General features: G+C 45.9%; 2 protein-coding genes across 10 annotated transcripts in view; one reads left to right on the top strand and one right to left on the bottom strand.

Moving 5' to 3' along the window:
• The window catches only part of Ars2 (arsenic resistance protein 2), a 52,471-nt gene extending 40,381 nt beyond the window's left edge, over positions 1–12,090 (top strand). For 5 of the 6 annotated variants that reach the window (XM_077683723.1, XM_077683727.1, XM_077683726.1 and 2 more), the window contains 2 exons: positions 3,485–3,548; positions 9,189–12,090. In XM_077683723.1, coding sequence (XP_077539849.1) covers positions 3,485–3,548; positions 9,189–9,264 — 140 coding nt within the window. In that variant the 3' untranslated portion in view covers positions 9,265–12,090. Of the gene's footprint in view, positions 1–3,484; positions 3,549–8,295; positions 8,772–9,188 lie in introns of those variants that run through there. The other variant, XM_077683725.1, reaches the window with a different exon arrangement.
• LOC144152460 (solute carrier family 12 member 8) overlaps positions 9,698–17,025 on the bottom strand; it is a 70,412-nt gene continuing 63,084 nt past the window's right edge. For 2 of the 4 annotated variants that reach the window (XM_077683728.1, XM_077683729.1), the window contains exons 12-15: positions 15,495–15,577; positions 15,302–15,419; positions 11,740–11,797; positions 9,698–10,781 (exon numbers count right to left, since the gene is read on the bottom strand). In XM_077683728.1, the coding sequence (XP_077539854.1) occupies positions 10,604–10,781; positions 11,740–11,797; positions 15,302–15,419; positions 15,495–15,577 (437 nt within the window). In that variant the 3' untranslated portion in view covers positions 9,698–10,603. Of the gene's footprint in view, positions 10,782–11,739; positions 11,798–12,129; positions 12,722–12,852; positions 13,194–15,301; positions 15,420–15,494; positions 15,578–17,025 lie in introns of those variants that run through there. The other 2 variants (XM_077683731.1, XM_077683730.1) reach the window with 2 other exon arrangements.

The raw sequence follows: 17,025 nt of genomic DNA, 5'->3' as shown, positions 1-17,025 counted from the left end.
GAGAAAACGGCTTCCGAAGTTGCAACATAGGTTTCACATATCAAAAGTTGTCACGGTTGTAGCCTTTCATGTCCTTTTGAACATGGGGCTTCTGGAAGGCCTTGCCTTGAAATTGGAGTGCCTTTTCAGCCTTTCTCTTTCCAGAAAACATCATTTTCAGCTCCTCCGTGAAGAGTACATACCCCCCTTTGCAAACCAAACGGAGGGGAGATGGGTTCAATGGGCTTTCAATGCAAAGTAGGTTAGTTGGTTGGCTGTATCGCACTGGACAACCTCCTTTTGCAGTGTTGTCACCATGGCAACAAGTTAAGCATTTTTTTTTACTTAAATTTGAACATTTTTGGCTTTTTTTTATGTTTTATCTTGCCTGGCACAGCAACTTAGTACTCATAGTGCAGGTGTTCATTGCCAGAAGTTTGCATACCACAAGGTTGAAAATGAGCTACTTTGAAGCTTGGTAGAGTATTCTGCATAACTCCCAACTTCAATGCAAGAGCATATTTTTTTACTACTTTTGACATTCAAGGCATCCAATATTTCTCGCAGCACAGCCAGTATGCCCTGAGCAATGGTATCAATAATTTCCCTAAAAAAATCACTGTTAAATGCTGCCACAGTAACGTACATTTTTAACGCAGAGAGTATATTTTTATTCCTATATTGCTAACTCAAACCTGTTTGCACGAAAATTACAAGTGCACGGGAAACGTTGCGCAAGAAAGGCGATATGGCTCGTGCGCATCGCAGTGCACGCTTACCGCGACATATCGAGCTTTGATTATACCTGATATGGCTGGTCAGGTCGCTTTTAAGATTAAAACTAACGTCGCAGGCATTAATTACAACTACTGGCGTTCAATCGTAACCGGTTGCCCAGTCATGTGATGCTCCAATGCGCGTCGGCTATGCCGTGCGCGCCGCAGCGTTTGACGCGTCAACCGTTTCTTTCTCAATGCTAGCGAGCCCACAGTCAAAACACAGCAATAACTAAGCGTGTAAACATCGCAAATCCGACTAAAAGTTCACTTCACGAACCGCTATCGCAAGCACGCACACCGCGTCACCCTCCGGGGTCTGGCGACGGTAGAGTCACGCGCACCACGAAGCGTTCGATGACCTTCGCCTTTCGAGCCACACAACTTCCCGTAATCTGGCTCGTTATCTCTGGCATTCCCATCGCGATAACGTCCGTGTTGAATACCACAGATTGAACAGAAACTCGGCCGAGCGAAGCGGCGAAAATGAACTCAATCCGCTCGCTACGCAGCTCAGGCGGCCGCCATCTTGCGTTGCGCCCGCGACATCCAATAATGAGGGTCGTTGTTCTGCGCCCCGACCGGAGGACCAATAGCGCTTCAGCATCTATTTCTAGCTTCGTTTGTGCGTCGTTTCTTTTCTACCGTTTGTGCGTTTGTGAATGAACGAAGATAAAAGAGACGAGCGGAACCGGAAAGACGATCGCTCGGCCGATCTAACCATATCAAAATGGCCGCGCCCGGTGGCACCGTTGCGGAGATAGAGCGCTCCGAAAATGGCCGTTTTTTCGCACTTTTGCGCTGATAGTTTGTCACCGCGCCTGACAAAAGTATTTTTTTATGCCACTTTGCGACACTTTTCAGCGTAAAAACTTTGCAGACGCACAGAATAGGAAACATAGAAACCGAATATGTGGGTTTCAAAAAAACGATGTTTTGGTCATTTTTCCGAAGTTGAAAGCCGCGTCCCCCCTTAAGAGACACAGCTCTAAGGTCTAAATGAAGAAATTATTTGTTAGCAAGTCGGAGAAAGAAGGCTTCAGGGGTTTTGCCTAAACACCGTCTGTAAGTACATGCCATCTGTGTGTATCATTAAATCATTTTTGAGAAGTTAGTTCTGCCTAGACTTGGACGGTATATGCACATGTCTAGCACTGCTTACCGGGGGATGCGTTCAGAGGCGGCGGCCGCCACAACCATGTACTTTCGCCGAACTTTCTAATGAACTGATCCTCTATGAGTTTACCTGATTAACAAGGTGCGTCTTATAAACCTGTGCGACTTGTATGTGTTTTTTTTTCCTCGTAAAAACTCGTTTTGTGGGTGCGACTTATAGACCGGAAAATGCGATACTGATTTTTCTCAAACCCAAGTTTGTGCCTATGGGGCACAGTTTTTGCCTCTGCACGTTAAAAATGGTACCAGGATTATCACTATATGCTGGGGTTACTTAACCTGAACCAGTTGCAAAACTCCCAATAGGCTTCATGTATCGAAAACTGATCTGCAGTTGGTTCCCTCCACCGGGGGTTAACAGAACTGGGCAAACAATGTTTCCTTGCACAAAAAGCAAAGTTTCACTTAGCAAGTTTTGTTGTGTAGAGTGAATGTTTTGCAACATTCAGTTCTTGTTCCCTGGTTGCCATGCCAATACACTTGCCCCTCAACTGCAACGAAGCACGGGTGCTCGCAGAGCCCCAATTCTGAACCATAGTTTCACAACGGGTGTATATTGAACTCTGCCACCACGCTGGGCATTGCTTCACAAACAAGAAGTGTCTTTGCCACTACTAGCAAGTTAGCAGTTAAGAAATGCGTGGCCGTGAAGCCCTCTGGGAAACGCCAGTCTCTCTCTCTTTCTGCCACAACTTGGCGAGATATGTAGAGCGGACTTTGTCACAAGGCATTCACAGTCTCGAGTGATCTTGGCTGAAACACCCGATGGATAACCAAAGGATACGTGTGGCATGGCCAAGTGATATTAATGTCAGAGGCATGAATCGCACCAGCGTTGGGCAAGTTACTCGGCAATTGTGGCATATCTCGCTGATTTGGTCTCGGCTGGTGCGAGTTTAAAAAAATAACGCGTTGCATTTTCCAGCCACCCCATTCGATAGGGATGATTTCCCATACAAGCTGGGTCAATTTCCCTAGCGTTGTGGCCTGGGACAAATTTGTGAAAATTTTGGGCGTAGTGCATGGCATATGACGTAAAAGTATCGGGCAATCCTGCTCTGGCAGGCATGTTACCAAGTGGCCCTTTGCAACACTCATTGCTGTGAAAAATGGCAAGTGCATGTTAGCTGCTGTGGTTATTGCCAGAAGCATTTGCCTCTGCCCGCCAAAGTGAGCATGTCTTTTTGAGCAAAGTTATGGAGTGGCCCTCCAGGTAACATTTCAAGTAGACTGCACATCCTTATAGATTTTCCCCATCACTTCTTTTCTGTCATGCAGTGTTATAAACTTGTGGAAATTAGAATGGGCCTAGTTTGATCCCTGTTGGTTCCTCCATAAATTTAATTTCTGTTAATGTCTCGCGCTGTTTATATTGTGAGTAATCACTAAATAGTCTTGAATGGGAGAAATGGCCTGTAGAGTGTTTGGTTTGTTCACAAACAGCGACTATACTCTGCCAACTAGGTAATTTCATAGTGTCACTATATACAATTGCACATTTAGAGACTTGATTTACGGGGCAACAAAAAATGACAAACCTCTGTTTCTTTTAGGGTTTGCTGCGCGCAACTTCCCTGACGTGTACCGGGCGGGGTTCAAGAGGAACAACTACGGGCGGTTAGTGGCACTTGTTTGAATTTTTGGTCGTCTCTAACTGCTTGCGCATTGCTCAAGGCACTCAAAAAGTACCAACTAACCAGTCGCATGTCCATAGTTAGTGTGGTTCCTGGTTTAATTATCGTTAGCAGCTGGTGTGCTACAGTGGAAAAGTTTTAGGGAGTGTGTTGCTTGTTACGTGTGTCTGGTATAACAGACAATCTTAAGAATTTCTGAAGGACAGGTTGCAATGAACCCAACTGGAGTTGGTCATGAGGGCATCTGTGGCTATACAGTCTAGCCCACTTATATAACAATATCCAAGTGCCAAGGAAATCCCTTCATTATAGCCAGTAATTGTTATAAGCTGGTTTGGGAAATAGAAAGACGACACAGAGCTCTAAACATTTTATTTGCATGCAAACAAGGTCGTACTATTACTTATTTGCAGAAAAGAAGCCATAGTCGGTCAGCTTTGCTTGCTGCACGCGAAGCTGGCACACATCTTTTCCAAGAGCATCTATAAGTGCTTCACCTAGCTGAGCGAAAGCAGGGAAAGGCCCTTGGAAACGAAATCCCTGAGGGACTGTAGCGTGCGTTCGGCCTCTTGTGAAGACCCTACCTGAGTAGGCTGCTCAACCGCGTCGTCACTGTCACCACTGTCCACAGCATGTATCCGCAAAACGATCGCCTCTTCAGTGAGCCACTCGGACGTTTCCAGAACATCAGCCCTGATGTCCCTCTTGCAGAAAAGCGGAGGCAGTTAAAGAAGCACCCAGTCAAATTCAAAGTGGCACGCATGCGACGCGTCAAGTGAACGCACGAGCGGGCGCGGGGACGATACCAAAGTGGCGGTGCCCGAAGGGGGTTCAGAAGGCAAACTGCTTTTCTCCTCCTCTCGTTTCCTCCTATGCGGCACAGGTGACTCGTTTTCAGAGGGCTGGAAGGGATGCGAGGCGCACCACGGCTCGCGGCATGCGGAGAGCCAGCAGCAGCTCACATTTTTGGTGCACGTTGTAACCGAATTTAATCGCTACAACCGATATCGCGACACTGGAGCATTGTAATGAGCGGTTTATTTTTACCATAAAAAGCATACAAAGTGGACGGTGCCATAGTTGGTCATCGTTATATCCTATATATTGTTATAAACGGCATCGTTATAAGTGGGTTTGCCTGTATACCTGGGCAATGACACTGCACTCAGTGAATGCCCGCTTTTCTGGGGCTAAGTTACACAAATTGGCTGGCTGCCTGAAATATTTTCTCCTGAACATGAGTTGAATTGCTAGATACGTGTTACCTTGGGGGAAATGTGCCTGTTAATTTACTTCATTTCCTGGTTAAGGTCACCGTCATTTGTTCATGGCTGACGTGCGATACACCAATGCTTAGCTTGGGCATTTGTATCTTGCTACGTGCATTTCAGATGAAAAGTTAACGGTAATTCAATATACCTTGACCTTAGATACTGCAACCCAATTTCGCGATTCAGTGACGCCTAAAAAGAACTGTACAAAAATGGTTTATTGGCAAGCCAGTTAGGCACAGATCTTTCATTTCTTGTTGATCATATCAGCTGTGGCAGGATAGTCACTGATAGTCAGGAGGCCTGTTAGGCCTACTACAGCCTTAGTCAATAAGCAGTAGCAGTGATTTGCACATACCGAATGGCAGGTTGTGGTGGGGTGTTTTCAGGTAAATTCGCAGTGGAATGGTTAATGCTACCTTAAAGGAGTATTGACATGAAATTTCAAAGCTCAGATAACTACAGTGTAGACCGCTTATAACGTATGTCGCGGGAGCCGCAAAAATCCGCACTATAAGCGGTACCGCACTATAACCAAAACACGCGCGAATTCAACCACATCGCCACCTATCTCTCAAGTCAACCTATATTTATCATCACTGAAACGCACAGCACTTAAAAACGAAGGCACGGTCTATATTTCGTGTTATTTTTAACATCAGCCGCTGCTGCAGGGCAAAAGCGCAGTCTCACAAACGGCGAGCGCGGCTTTAACTTCCGTTGTGTTTGTTTTGAGACCATGGCTGCGTTTTTAGCATATATGAACAGATGCCGCAAGACGTGATAAGAACGCCAGCGGGATTTTTTTTTCATCATTACCCCACCTTGTGTTCACGATGCCGAAGGCGGCTGCTTATCAGCGCAACGTACTGGTGGTGGAAATCTTCGGCTTCGCGCGGCTCGAATGTTCGGAAAGGGAAAGAGCGGTGGCTTATCAGCAACAACGTTCTAAAGCGTGAACCGCGTGGTAGATTTGGTATCGCGAAAACGTGCAGTGCACGCCAGCGCGGATACAACTGGCGTGGTGTGAGCGGCGCGGTAAAAGGCGGCAACATGGCGTCGGCACTGGCCGTGAAGCGGTGCAGGCAGTTCCAGTAAGTTCCAGCGACCGCTTCTAACCGCTCGCTGAAATGCCGCACGGGGCGCAAGCGAAGACGCTCATGCAAGAAAGGAGCTAATAATGTGGGCGAAAAGTGGAATATAAACTGCCATCCACGCTGCTTGTGAAAGCGCCCATCAAAAAATACCGCGGTGGTAAGCCTAAACATCTCTGGCGCGGCCACGGTGTGGGCGCGGCTAGCCGGCTCGGAGCGCTTCGAATCTCCCGCCATTACGTACGCGTCTCCCCATTGGTGCAAGTTGTCAGGCTCCTCCCACTGCCACGCGAAGAAGCCACCGCGAGCGCGGAATCGTCGACACGAGCACGAAAAAAAAAAATACGCGCAACGCTGATGTGCACGATTCGAGCGCGAAAACGGGCCATGTGGTTCACGATTAATAAAAGCAACTTGCCGCGCGCGGATGGGAATACTGTCGCTATCTTCCGAGATGCATCAAGCAAGGTCAGTTGTGGTTATCAGGTACGCACGAACTAAAGGGTGCCTATTTTTTTTTCTTTGGGTGTCTACGTTAGAGGAGGGCAAGGGGTGCACGCTGCGTCAGATGGCCGATTTCACCCTTTTTTTTTTCTTTTGCTACCCTAAAACGATGCCTCAGCTGCGCCGGTCGATCAGCAGACCCGCCGAAAAACCGCACTATAAACGGTATTGTGCTTCGGCGAACCGCATCTTAAGCGGTATGCTTATGCATTGAGTTCTATGGGAGGCAAACCGGTGGTCGCAAAAACCCGCGTTATATCCGGTCCCGCACTATAAGCGGTTACGTTATAAATGGTCTACACTGTATGTAGAAAGCTTCCTGTGTATATGGCGATACCCCTTCAGAAGTTTAAACCGTAACTGTTCAGTAGAACATATTTTAAATCAGTTTTAATCGCGCACGAGAAAGCCCATGACGTCATCTGTGCTTTGACCGAAACGGCCGACGTCAGGGCTCCCGTGACGAATCAATGCAGCCGCAGTGCTGTTGATGTGCGCTTTTCCGCCTTGTGCATCACGTCAGTTTTTGGGACTGACGTCACGTGCGATGCACCCAGACCGGCATGGGCTGTGGTGCGATGAGAACAGTTGCGTCAAATGCGCCATCCTGTAATGGCGGCTTCCTAGGTGTTCGCTTCACCGAAACTGTCACGAATAAACGAAGCTGCAAGTAATTTTTTACGCTGCTTTCGACAATCTAATGTGCCATACCATGATTATTGGGCCTGTAGGCACCTATAGCACGAAAAAAACTAAACACAAAAATTTCGTGTCGCTGCTCTTTTAAGGTGTAGAAACAAGTTGGTCTATGTGTGTAAATTAGAGTGCTGAGCATACAGGAGCAGCAGCCACTTTTTTTCCCCCCCGTATGGGGGTGGTAAGAGAAAGCATTGCCATTGTGAAATGGGCATGTCTCGCAACTTTGGTTGCTGATGTGTTTTTGAAATACGTAGACGGAGACTAGCTAGTTCACGCTATGAACCAGGCTGCGTCACTGCCACAGGCCCACGCCACCTTCCTTATAAAGGTTCACAAGCTGACGGCTTTTGTTTGAACTGAAACGTGAGAATTTTTACAGCTGTTACGGCTTTTGTGCAGCAACAAAACAGAGCGGTAATTTATTCATTTAAAAATAGACCTTTTTGAAGCCAGCATTTCGTCTACCCTTTTCTCTTGACGAGGAAAGCCTTATTTCATTTATAGTAAACATACAAGTGCAATCAACAGATTTATGAGGATGAATGTGAAGGCCGTCACCTCTCTTATTGCCAGCGTGTGCATGTGTACGCAGACGCACGCACAGCAACTGCTGGAAAAAGTCAGATTATTAGCGCAGCTGTTAGGCGACCACGTTAGCTGTTGGCTCCACTGTTCAGCATGCAAGCTGATTGATTGCGCAATAATTTTTCACCTTCTCATGGCTCTCATTAGGGTCGTCTAGCTTGGTCTTGAAAATGTGGTCTTTTTATTCACAGATAAAGGAGGTGGGTGCTGATTTTAATTACCTGTTGGCAAACAAAGCGTCATTTCTTTTGTCATTGAACAAAAGCCAAACAGCCGTGGAAGGGGTAATGTCTTTCAGTGAGAAAAAAAAAAGCTATTCAACCTTTAGTTTGACTCTAATAAAGCTCCTTAAATGGGTAAATGGGTTTTGATGGCTTGCAAACGTCGGTACCTTGCATTTAGGCTAGCAGGGCAAGTGCATGGCTTGTTAAACTAGGTAAAATAAAGGACGGAAAATGGGCTGTCCACTCATGCACGCAGTAATGCCTGTTTACTCTGACAGGTCTTGTAGTGGCAGTGAGATAAGCCAGACAAGTGAAAAACATTCGCGAACCAGTTTCCGGTTTCTTTTTTTCAGCTTCCGCTCAGACCCGAGGGAAGTGATTGGATATCACGACCTTGATGAGCCGCAGGACTTGGAACTGTTTTAGAGGAAATTGTGGGGAGGGGAAGGTGCACGAGGACATGTTTTGGGCAAGCGTGCTTGCTTTTTTTTTTGCCTGTGTCCATTTTTCTACTTTTCATATTTCTTTGTTCACTTTTGTTTCACCAATCATTTAGTTAGAAAAATTCAGTGTCACATTTTCACCTCATTTTGGGCCGGTGGTTGTTCGTGGGGAGCAGTTAAGCAAAGTGTTGTTGACATGGGCATTGTTTCTTTTTTTTCTTTTTTTTTCTTTTTTTTCTTCTGTTGGTGGTTCTCCACTTTGCAGATCTTAAATCTTTGCTTTTAGTCCCATCGTCATTGCACTGTCCTTGTCTACTGACATAATTGTGTGTCCATTAACATAAATTTGTCTTCTCTGTCAATAAAAGAACCCACAAGACTCTCTACCACCTCCTCACCTTTCTTTATTTCTGCCGGCGGTTATCCGCTGGTTGCTGCATCCGGTGAAATGCATAGTGGAGCACTCCAAAGCTCATATTCGAACGTTGGCACTTTAGAACGTTAGCGGCAGACTTGCCCTCCCACCGTTGGGGTGCTTGATGGACCAACTGCCGTTCCAGTAGTAGCAGCAGTGCTGGCTGACAAGCCCCGCAGCACCTGCCGAGCCCACTCACTGACTCGGAGAGCTTTTCGAGTTGCTGCTTCTGCTGCTGCTACTACTGCTGCCAGTGTCCATCGCCCACTGCCCAAACTGAGCTGTCACTGCCACCACTTTCCCCACCACCACCCTCCTCGCCCCCTGGCTTCATTGTCAGAAGGATGGCTGACGCGCAGAGTTTGACGCCCGCATGTTTTCCTTGCAGAGGTCCGCGCGGGGAACCGAGAAAGCTCATCACCTACCGAGACCTTGACGCTCCCAATGACATGGAGTGTCTGTAAATGATAACGTTGTTCGTTTTTTGCCTACGTTACTCTTCGTCCAATTGGCTCACAGGCAGGAGATGGTCTGTTTGAAAAGAAAAAAAAAAAAAATCTGTTTCTTTGGTCATCCGACTGAGCGGTCATTAAACTTGTACAGTGTTGATCACATTTATCTGGGACGCCATCTCTGCACATGAAGTCCGTGGGTGTGGATGAGTGTTTCTCATTAGCTGCTAACTCGAGTCATAGCACCCGATTGGGTGCAAGCCATTGGTGTTCTACGTAAATATGGTCGGCACTGCAAAATTGTCGAGACGCTTGCTCTTATTCGTTCAAATTGATTATTCGTTTCAAACGGGGTACGTAGCCACGCTGCACTCGGGTGTTTCTGAGTCACGTAAAGCAAATGTGTTCCTCAAGCACCAAAGAATGTATCTTCAAGAAGCAAATGTCAACGTAAACATAATTTATTACACACTCCAGGGTTTGTTTTTTCTTTGCACAAAACAATTGACGTTTTCACAGTAGGAGCTGACAGACATGTGGCATTAGACGGAGACAATAAACTTACGAAAAGATGTTCACACTTTGTGGGCCCCTGAGGTTCCTTGTATGCGAGTTAGACAGCATCCCTCCACGTTTACAGAAAAACGACCCTGCTGCGTGCAATGCACTGCGCAAATTGTTTGGAATGTCGCTCACATTACGTTGTTGGTAGCAAACAGTTTTCATCTTGTTCATTTTGTGAGCTACTCAGTGTGGAAAAAGCACAATAAATATGCTATTAGTCAAAAGTGGCGAGCCAATGTTGAAGGTGGCCTCAGCTTGATTGTACTAAGAAAATGGGTGTAAGTACGCACAACATGTCTACTGGTCCGGTGTCAAGTACAGCATGACTTGAAAAACTTTTTTGCACTTTTGAGGAGCTTTTAAGAAAATATGTGCGCTGCACAGATTTCAAAGCTTTCAAAGTGACACATCGACATCCCTGCAGTGCGTTTGGCTTTGAAATGCTTGGGGAAACTTGAGACTGAACTTCAAACCTGCATTCTCGATTTTCTGTCTGGTAAGGTTGTAAAACTCTCCCCAACAACACGTACCACAACTTGACTTGTGGGCTGTAATTGCGCCCTTTGGCAATTGGCAAGGCAGGTAACGTGACTAGGCTCCACTGCAACAAGTTGACGGAACAACAATTGAAATGCGCTTGGTTCGTAACAAGTCTCGCACTTGTACACGTTGTGATCTGTCCCTGGGAAGGGCGGCGGTAGGGGTGTGTGTATGTTGACGTAAATTTGCTTTCTGGCAGCTGCTTTGGGGCGGGCATTGTCGCTGAGATCGTGCTGCCTTTGGCAGTTCACTCGCTGTCGTCTGAGTGCTGCTGAAAGCGAGAGGACGTCTGGAGAGTGGTCGAGTGGTGGTAGCGATGCCTCGAAGCGTAATCCACGTTTTCCTCGTTCAGTTGGGACTCCATTGTTTGGACGCCCGGGTGGGCGGGTGCAACCACTATCTGCTCGTAATCGGAGGGCTTCCTTCTGCAAGGTAGCATGGGAGGAAAAGTGCAAAAAGAAGCAAGTAAAGTATGTTATTGCAGCATTTAGACGCTCCCTGTAATGGCTGTGAGCACCTACGGCTACTTGCTTCATGTGGCTTGACGCTTGTGTTAGTCTTTCACTGTTGTCTGCCCTGTACCCTTGTTGCTGCTGTGGCTTGTCTTTCACCGGTGGTGTACGTCATTATAGTGCGGGCGAAAACAATGCAGTGTGCTCAATGCCATCTGCTACTATTTTCTGGTTCAGCTTGTTAGGCACGTTAAAGGAGTGGCAATTTGTAGCGGAAATATGTTGGAGGGCACAGACAAAGAATAAAAAATTAGCTACATTTGCAACACACTGCATTTCTTCCTTATTCATTGGAGCTTTTAGCTGAAAGGCATTTATTAAAATCCTAATTAGTGGACCAGTATTGGTTGATAGGCTCACCACAGCAACAACATTCCCTGTTATAATGTCTGCTTAAGTCAATAACCATGCTGCCACATGGCACCTAAGTAATGACATCGGCCTTTTTATGACAGTCAGATTGTGGCAATTTGTTTTTGTAACTTCTTTAATAAGGCGACTTTTTTTCATAGCCATCACTCTTTCTTGTTCAGTCGACTCTAGTTCTTAAAGAAATAAACTGTTATCTTGTCATAATGAGCTGCCAGCAGCTAATGTGAACGCTTGCAATCACCTGAGCTTCTGCCTTCGTCACTCTCACAAAGCTGCTAGCAGTTTTTACATGCTGACAAGGCAAAGGCACAACAATGCTTGCTAATCCTACACAACATGCTGGGTTTGTTTGTGGTTAAAATGTTTTACAGCCATTTGTTTCTGTTTGCTTTTCTTGTTGATTTGTACACGTTGCGCGGACAAATAGGCGATTCTGAAACTCTTTGCAATGTCCCTTGTCATCATTATCAATATGTAATTTGAAAATTGTAACACTCACCCTATGCACCGCAACAGTAAACTACGGATCCAGGGGAAGAGCTTGAACTCTGTAACACCTAAAACAAGCATTGGAACAGAGGATATGTGAACGCAATCATCACTCAGCTGTCAGTCTTGTGTTCAGTTGTTCTTTCGTGTGTGTGTGGGTATTATTTGAAACTTGGTTCAAACTCTTGGCTAGTTTGATGCAAATTGTTGTTACTGTTCGAGCAACTCGGCAATCTTCGGCAACGAGGGGGCCTTTGTTGTGCTCTGTGTATTCCCGAGTTTTGCCAAGCCTGTGTTATTAGGCCCGTATTTGGCCCAGTTTTGCACAATTGCCGGAGTAAATATATGGTTTATGAACAAAGCGTCTCAGTTTTATTTACACTTTTAGTGGGATAAAGAAATCTTCGGATGTGTTTATGTTGATGGTGTTTGTCGATTATTGTGATAATTTCTTCAACAGTTTGAATTTACACAATTACAAGAGATTCTCTTAGGTAATGGCGTGACTGGCCCTGATTAAAAGAAAACGGCTTTAATTCCTTAAGGGAACCAATACAAAGACAGAATGGGATGACAGGTGTATGTAGAAGCAAAGGTGCACACACACTCCTCTTTGCAGTCCTTATGTTAGTGAGTACAGTAGAACCCTGCTTACCGTAAAGTTGAGAGAACACCCTCCCCCGAAACATCGCCCAGCCCCTTTTAGGGGTGAAATGTTCAATTTACTAAAAGACCCCAAAGATGGCCCACTCCCTAAAATCGTGCTAGCTTCGGCGCCTTCAAAAACTTTGGAGCTCCCTCCAAGACAACGTTGATTTTTCTCATGTTCGGCTTTTTTACTTCATATCTCCACAGTTTTGTTTGGCCGTGTGGCCACTTTATTGAATTCTGCACCTGACCCGAAAGTTTGCCCATCCCGCATTTTTCACTTGATATCTCTGTAGTTTGGGTGGGCGTTTTTTCGGAACTTCACGGTATACGTTGTCAGGGGCCTGCGGAAAAAAAAACATAGTGGCCGGAAACGTATAACATAAACGTGCTGTAGTACCGCAAGAATGTGCTGTTAAACATTTTAAAAATGACATAAGCCATAGTTCAAATACGAAAAGTGTTTACTTGACATTTTTCAAGGTTTAAAAGCATCTCTGGTTCAAGTTCGGCACTTCTTCTGGTCCTGTGGAATGACGTTGCCCTTCAACAATTGTTAGATCGCCTTGCGACTGTCCTCATCACTGAAGTGGCTCATGTACTTTTGTACATCATCTAGTTCATTTGATTTCTACAACTAAGTTCAAAGTCAACAGTGGCGGTCCAACTGTTTCGTGATGCGTGTTTTTGTCCGTGTCGGTTCCTTGTTGACTACCCACAGAACGTCGTTTGTCTTGGAAGTGAGGGGGCTTTGTTTTCTTGACGCCGTTAATGGCTGTGTTGAAGGCAAACAATGTCTGAAACATAGTAAACCCTCTGCAAGCAGAAAACATTGCTATTGTGTGTATAGACGCAGTCACGAGTGCGAATAGGGTAGCGACAACTGTGGCAGTAAGAAGGATGATCACTTTTATCACTTTGGCGATATCTTTTCATTATTTCTGCCTTCTAATCACGTTTAAAGCAGGAATGTCATGGTGATGATGATGATGATGATTTCTATTGGTTTCCCCTTTGTATCGGGGTGATGACATGTCATCTTACCAAAAAGGACTAATATACCTATCTTTTACACTTTTGGTTCAATACTAGCGCTGCTTAGGGCAGGCACAAAAAGCTTATTACGCACAAAATACTTTTTTTTTCTGTTACAGGTGGTAACTCTCCTAGGCAATATTCCCCTCTCTGCTTTTCGTCCACCAGCATTCTAATCTTCTTTTCGTCCCCTCGACAGCGTTGAAGTTAACTTCCTCTGTGATACCCTTAAATCCTAGGGCTTCTGAAAGCCCAATATTCCCTTCCTGTAGATTTGGATGGATACCCTCACATTCTAACACGATGTGCCGCATAGTTTCTGTTTCTTTTCCGCAGACCACGCATACCCCATCATTTTGTGAATACTTCCCCACAAAACTCTTAGTTCGCAGGCAACCTGCTCTAGCCTCAAAAAGCAAAGCACTGCCCTGGGAATTATCGTAGAAATTTTCCTTTCTAATGTTCATCTTCTCAGCCCTGTACATCTCTAACGACGTTTTAGCTTCCATTTTTTCCCTTCATTTATTCGTTTCAATCTGCCTTGCCTCTTTTTTGGTTACCTTGGCTGTTTTGGATTCTCCACTGTTCTTTCCGTATTTCATCGTTAGCCTTCTAGTCTTTCTTAAATTAACCACTGCGTGTCCACGCTTTTCAAGAATAGGTACTTGACGTATCATGACGTATTAAGTGGGGTTGTAATACAAAGTTGTCTATGGACATTTTATTGGGACTGCGCTACCACGATGTAATAGCCAAAAAAACACAATAGTGGTGAACGTATAAGCAGGGTTCTATTGTGGGCGACATGGTCACTGCACTGTCCCGCTTGCGAAGAGATTCAGCCGGTTACACATCACATCCCCTGATAAAAATGCCTAGCCAGTGCATCATTTCGTGTGTTTACCCGCTGTGGTGGCTCTGGCTAAGGTGTGCCACTGAGCCCGAGAATGCGGGTTCGATTCCTGGCCGCAATGGCCACTTTTATGATGGAGGCAAAAAGCGAAAACGCCCGTGTTCAAGATATCGGTGCACATTAAAGATCCCTATGTTGTCATTAATCCGGAGCCCTCTGCTATGGCGCACCTCATCACCGGTATACTTTCAGTCCGTTAAACCTCATAATCAATCAATAATCAATCAGTTTGTATATTTGGAGTGTAGTACACCGTATCATTTGACGCCCTCAATGGATAGTACAAGCTATTCTATTGGCCCTTGAACCATCCATCAGGAGTGTATGACAGCCGAAAATGTAGGTATTCAACCATTTAGCTGAGCAGGCCAAACTTCTCCATTGGCTTCCACACTCTCACTAACAAACCATTCCTCTTAGTCGCGGGAGAGCTCTAGCCAGCGCCCCCCCTCCCATTTTTGAAAACCTATGCACCTGATGGCTCTTATTACACACTGGCCACCACTCCATATCTTCTGGCGGGACTTCTTCCCTCTGTATGGTACAGACAACAGCGCACATGCGCTTGCCACTTTGGGGCCTCTGTTTCCTACTCTGGCTCAAACCATCCCATGCCCCCAGGTCGTGGCTAGGTCCTTGCAATGTTAAATTATTCACAGGGGCCACCACTTGGTCCTAAGTTACTTGAACATTGTGAGTTCCTCATTGTGCACCCTTACTGGGGTGAAGTGATGACACCAAAGACACAAGCTTTTTTCATCTGTAAACTGGCCTAATCTCCTGTATGTTAATTGAACATAACATTAAACCTTGGTGTGAGGTTGTCAAGATTATGCATCTAACACAGGTGGGTGTGGTTTGCACAATGAGCCAGCACAAGATTGGAAGCTAGGTGGTACAATTGTGCGTTGCTAAAGACTTGTTGTTTCGGGCAGATGAAAACTTTCTGCAAATTAAATACTGAACTCCAGCTTACCTGGGAAAGCACCTGGTTTGGTCTTTCCTATGCAGAACCAGAGGAACACCAGGAGGAAGATGGATGCTAGTGCGTATCCCCATTGGACCAGGAACATGATTGTTAACTTTATGAATATCTGCAGAGAACGCACAAGGCTGTGGCTGCCGCGTATGCTTCTTCAAGCACTTGCCCCCCATGTGGGGTGCCTTACCCCCAGTGCTGCAATCCACCGATTGCAGAGCTTCGCGTGCCAGTTGGTTGACTTCTTCGATATCTCGGGCCATGGCCCCCGCCCTGCAACGAGAAAGTTACAGTCCATACTGTGAAATGGAGTCACTCCCCATAAAGCTGTGTTATCAGGTGCTCGTTGCACGAGAGGCAGTTGTTTTGGGGTTCAAGCTTGGTGGAACTTTTCAACAACAGTGAAGCTAAACAGGCAATCTTAAGTTATCACTGTAAGACTTTTGCATATGCCATGTGGTACGCCAAACGACAGTGCACATTATCTATGCAAGGGCAGCCTAAATCTTTTTCTTGTACTCCCGCGTTGCTGGTGCCAGCAGCACCCTTTCAATGCAGAAACCCTATTAGCCTAGCGCTGCCAGTTTAGCGAGAATTTTGTGAAGCCTTCGTATTGTTCAGCGTATAAATTGCTTAAAGTTGATGCGCAGCATGTGCTTCACTCACCATTGGGAGTGGGGGGGTCCAAACGCAGTGCGGATAGATGCCGATTGGGCACTACCAATGCTGAGCATACAGTGCCTGCTTTGAGGTATCTGACCACCGCTCATCTTTCAGGCCCATTATAATTTCCTTGTTGGTCACTCAGCCACACCTCCCTTTCATTGAGTTGCCACGGCTCATCAGGTGTGCACCGGGACATTGGCCACGTAATGTACAGCGTCTAGCCTAGCTACCTGCGATGATGTCTAGCCCCCTTGAGACTCTACAGTGTGTTGTTGGACTCTTCGGGCAGAGAATGAACTGCTGCAGAACATGTAAAGAGCGAATGGCTGCTCATAGCAAATCAGTAATACACATTTGAGTTCACTGATAAGTGACAATTAGAGTGTACTAGCGAGTACCGGTGTATGGTAGGCCTGAGGTCTTTGTGCCTCCTTGAGCAGCACTCAAAACAAGGGGGTTAATACTCGTAGCTTGATCAGATGAAGCGTTCTTTAGCTATTACTATTGCGGTGCACCTTGTGGCTGGCCTGGCCTCATAACAAAAGGAGCTAAGCCTGTGCTACGTGTAGCCAGAGCAACAGTGAACACTTTCTTGTTATTACTGCTACCAAAGTGAAGGAGTCATTCGAGAACAATACTGCAGTTTTGCCTGTCGCCATTCGTGTCTAAACCACTGACACTGTAGTCTTTCCCAAACAAATTGTTAAGCACTCAACATTATTGTTACTCGTACAAAAGTCCTCAATAACCATGTACACTATTGATTCTTTAAGGTAAATTGCAACTCTCTGCTTGAACTAGGCTGCTTGCAACGCAAGGAGCTAAACCTACTCAGCACTTACATAGAGCATCTGGGCTCACAGCCGATTGGCTGAGGTTCAAGAGAATGTTTTGCACATCTAGTACCTAGAGTGGCAGTATGTACTCCTTACGTTTTCACCCATGCTATGAGGTTCAAGGAAATGTATTTGTACCTTAGTACCTGGAGTGGCAATACACGCTCCCTTACACATTCACCCATGCTATGGAGCAATCACTCAACCGATTCTGAAATG

The sequence above is a fragment of the Haemaphysalis longicornis genome, unplaced genomic scaffold, assembly GCF_048455015.1.
Source record: "Haemaphysalis longicornis isolate Haplotype H1 unplaced genomic scaffold, Haemaphysalis longicornis Haplotype H1 scaffold_9, whole genome shotgun sequence".
Taxonomy (NCBI): Eukaryota; Metazoa; Arthropoda; class Arachnida; order Ixodida; family Ixodidae; genus Haemaphysalis; species Haemaphysalis longicornis.
This window is presented reverse-complemented; position numbering and strand designations above follow the sequence as displayed.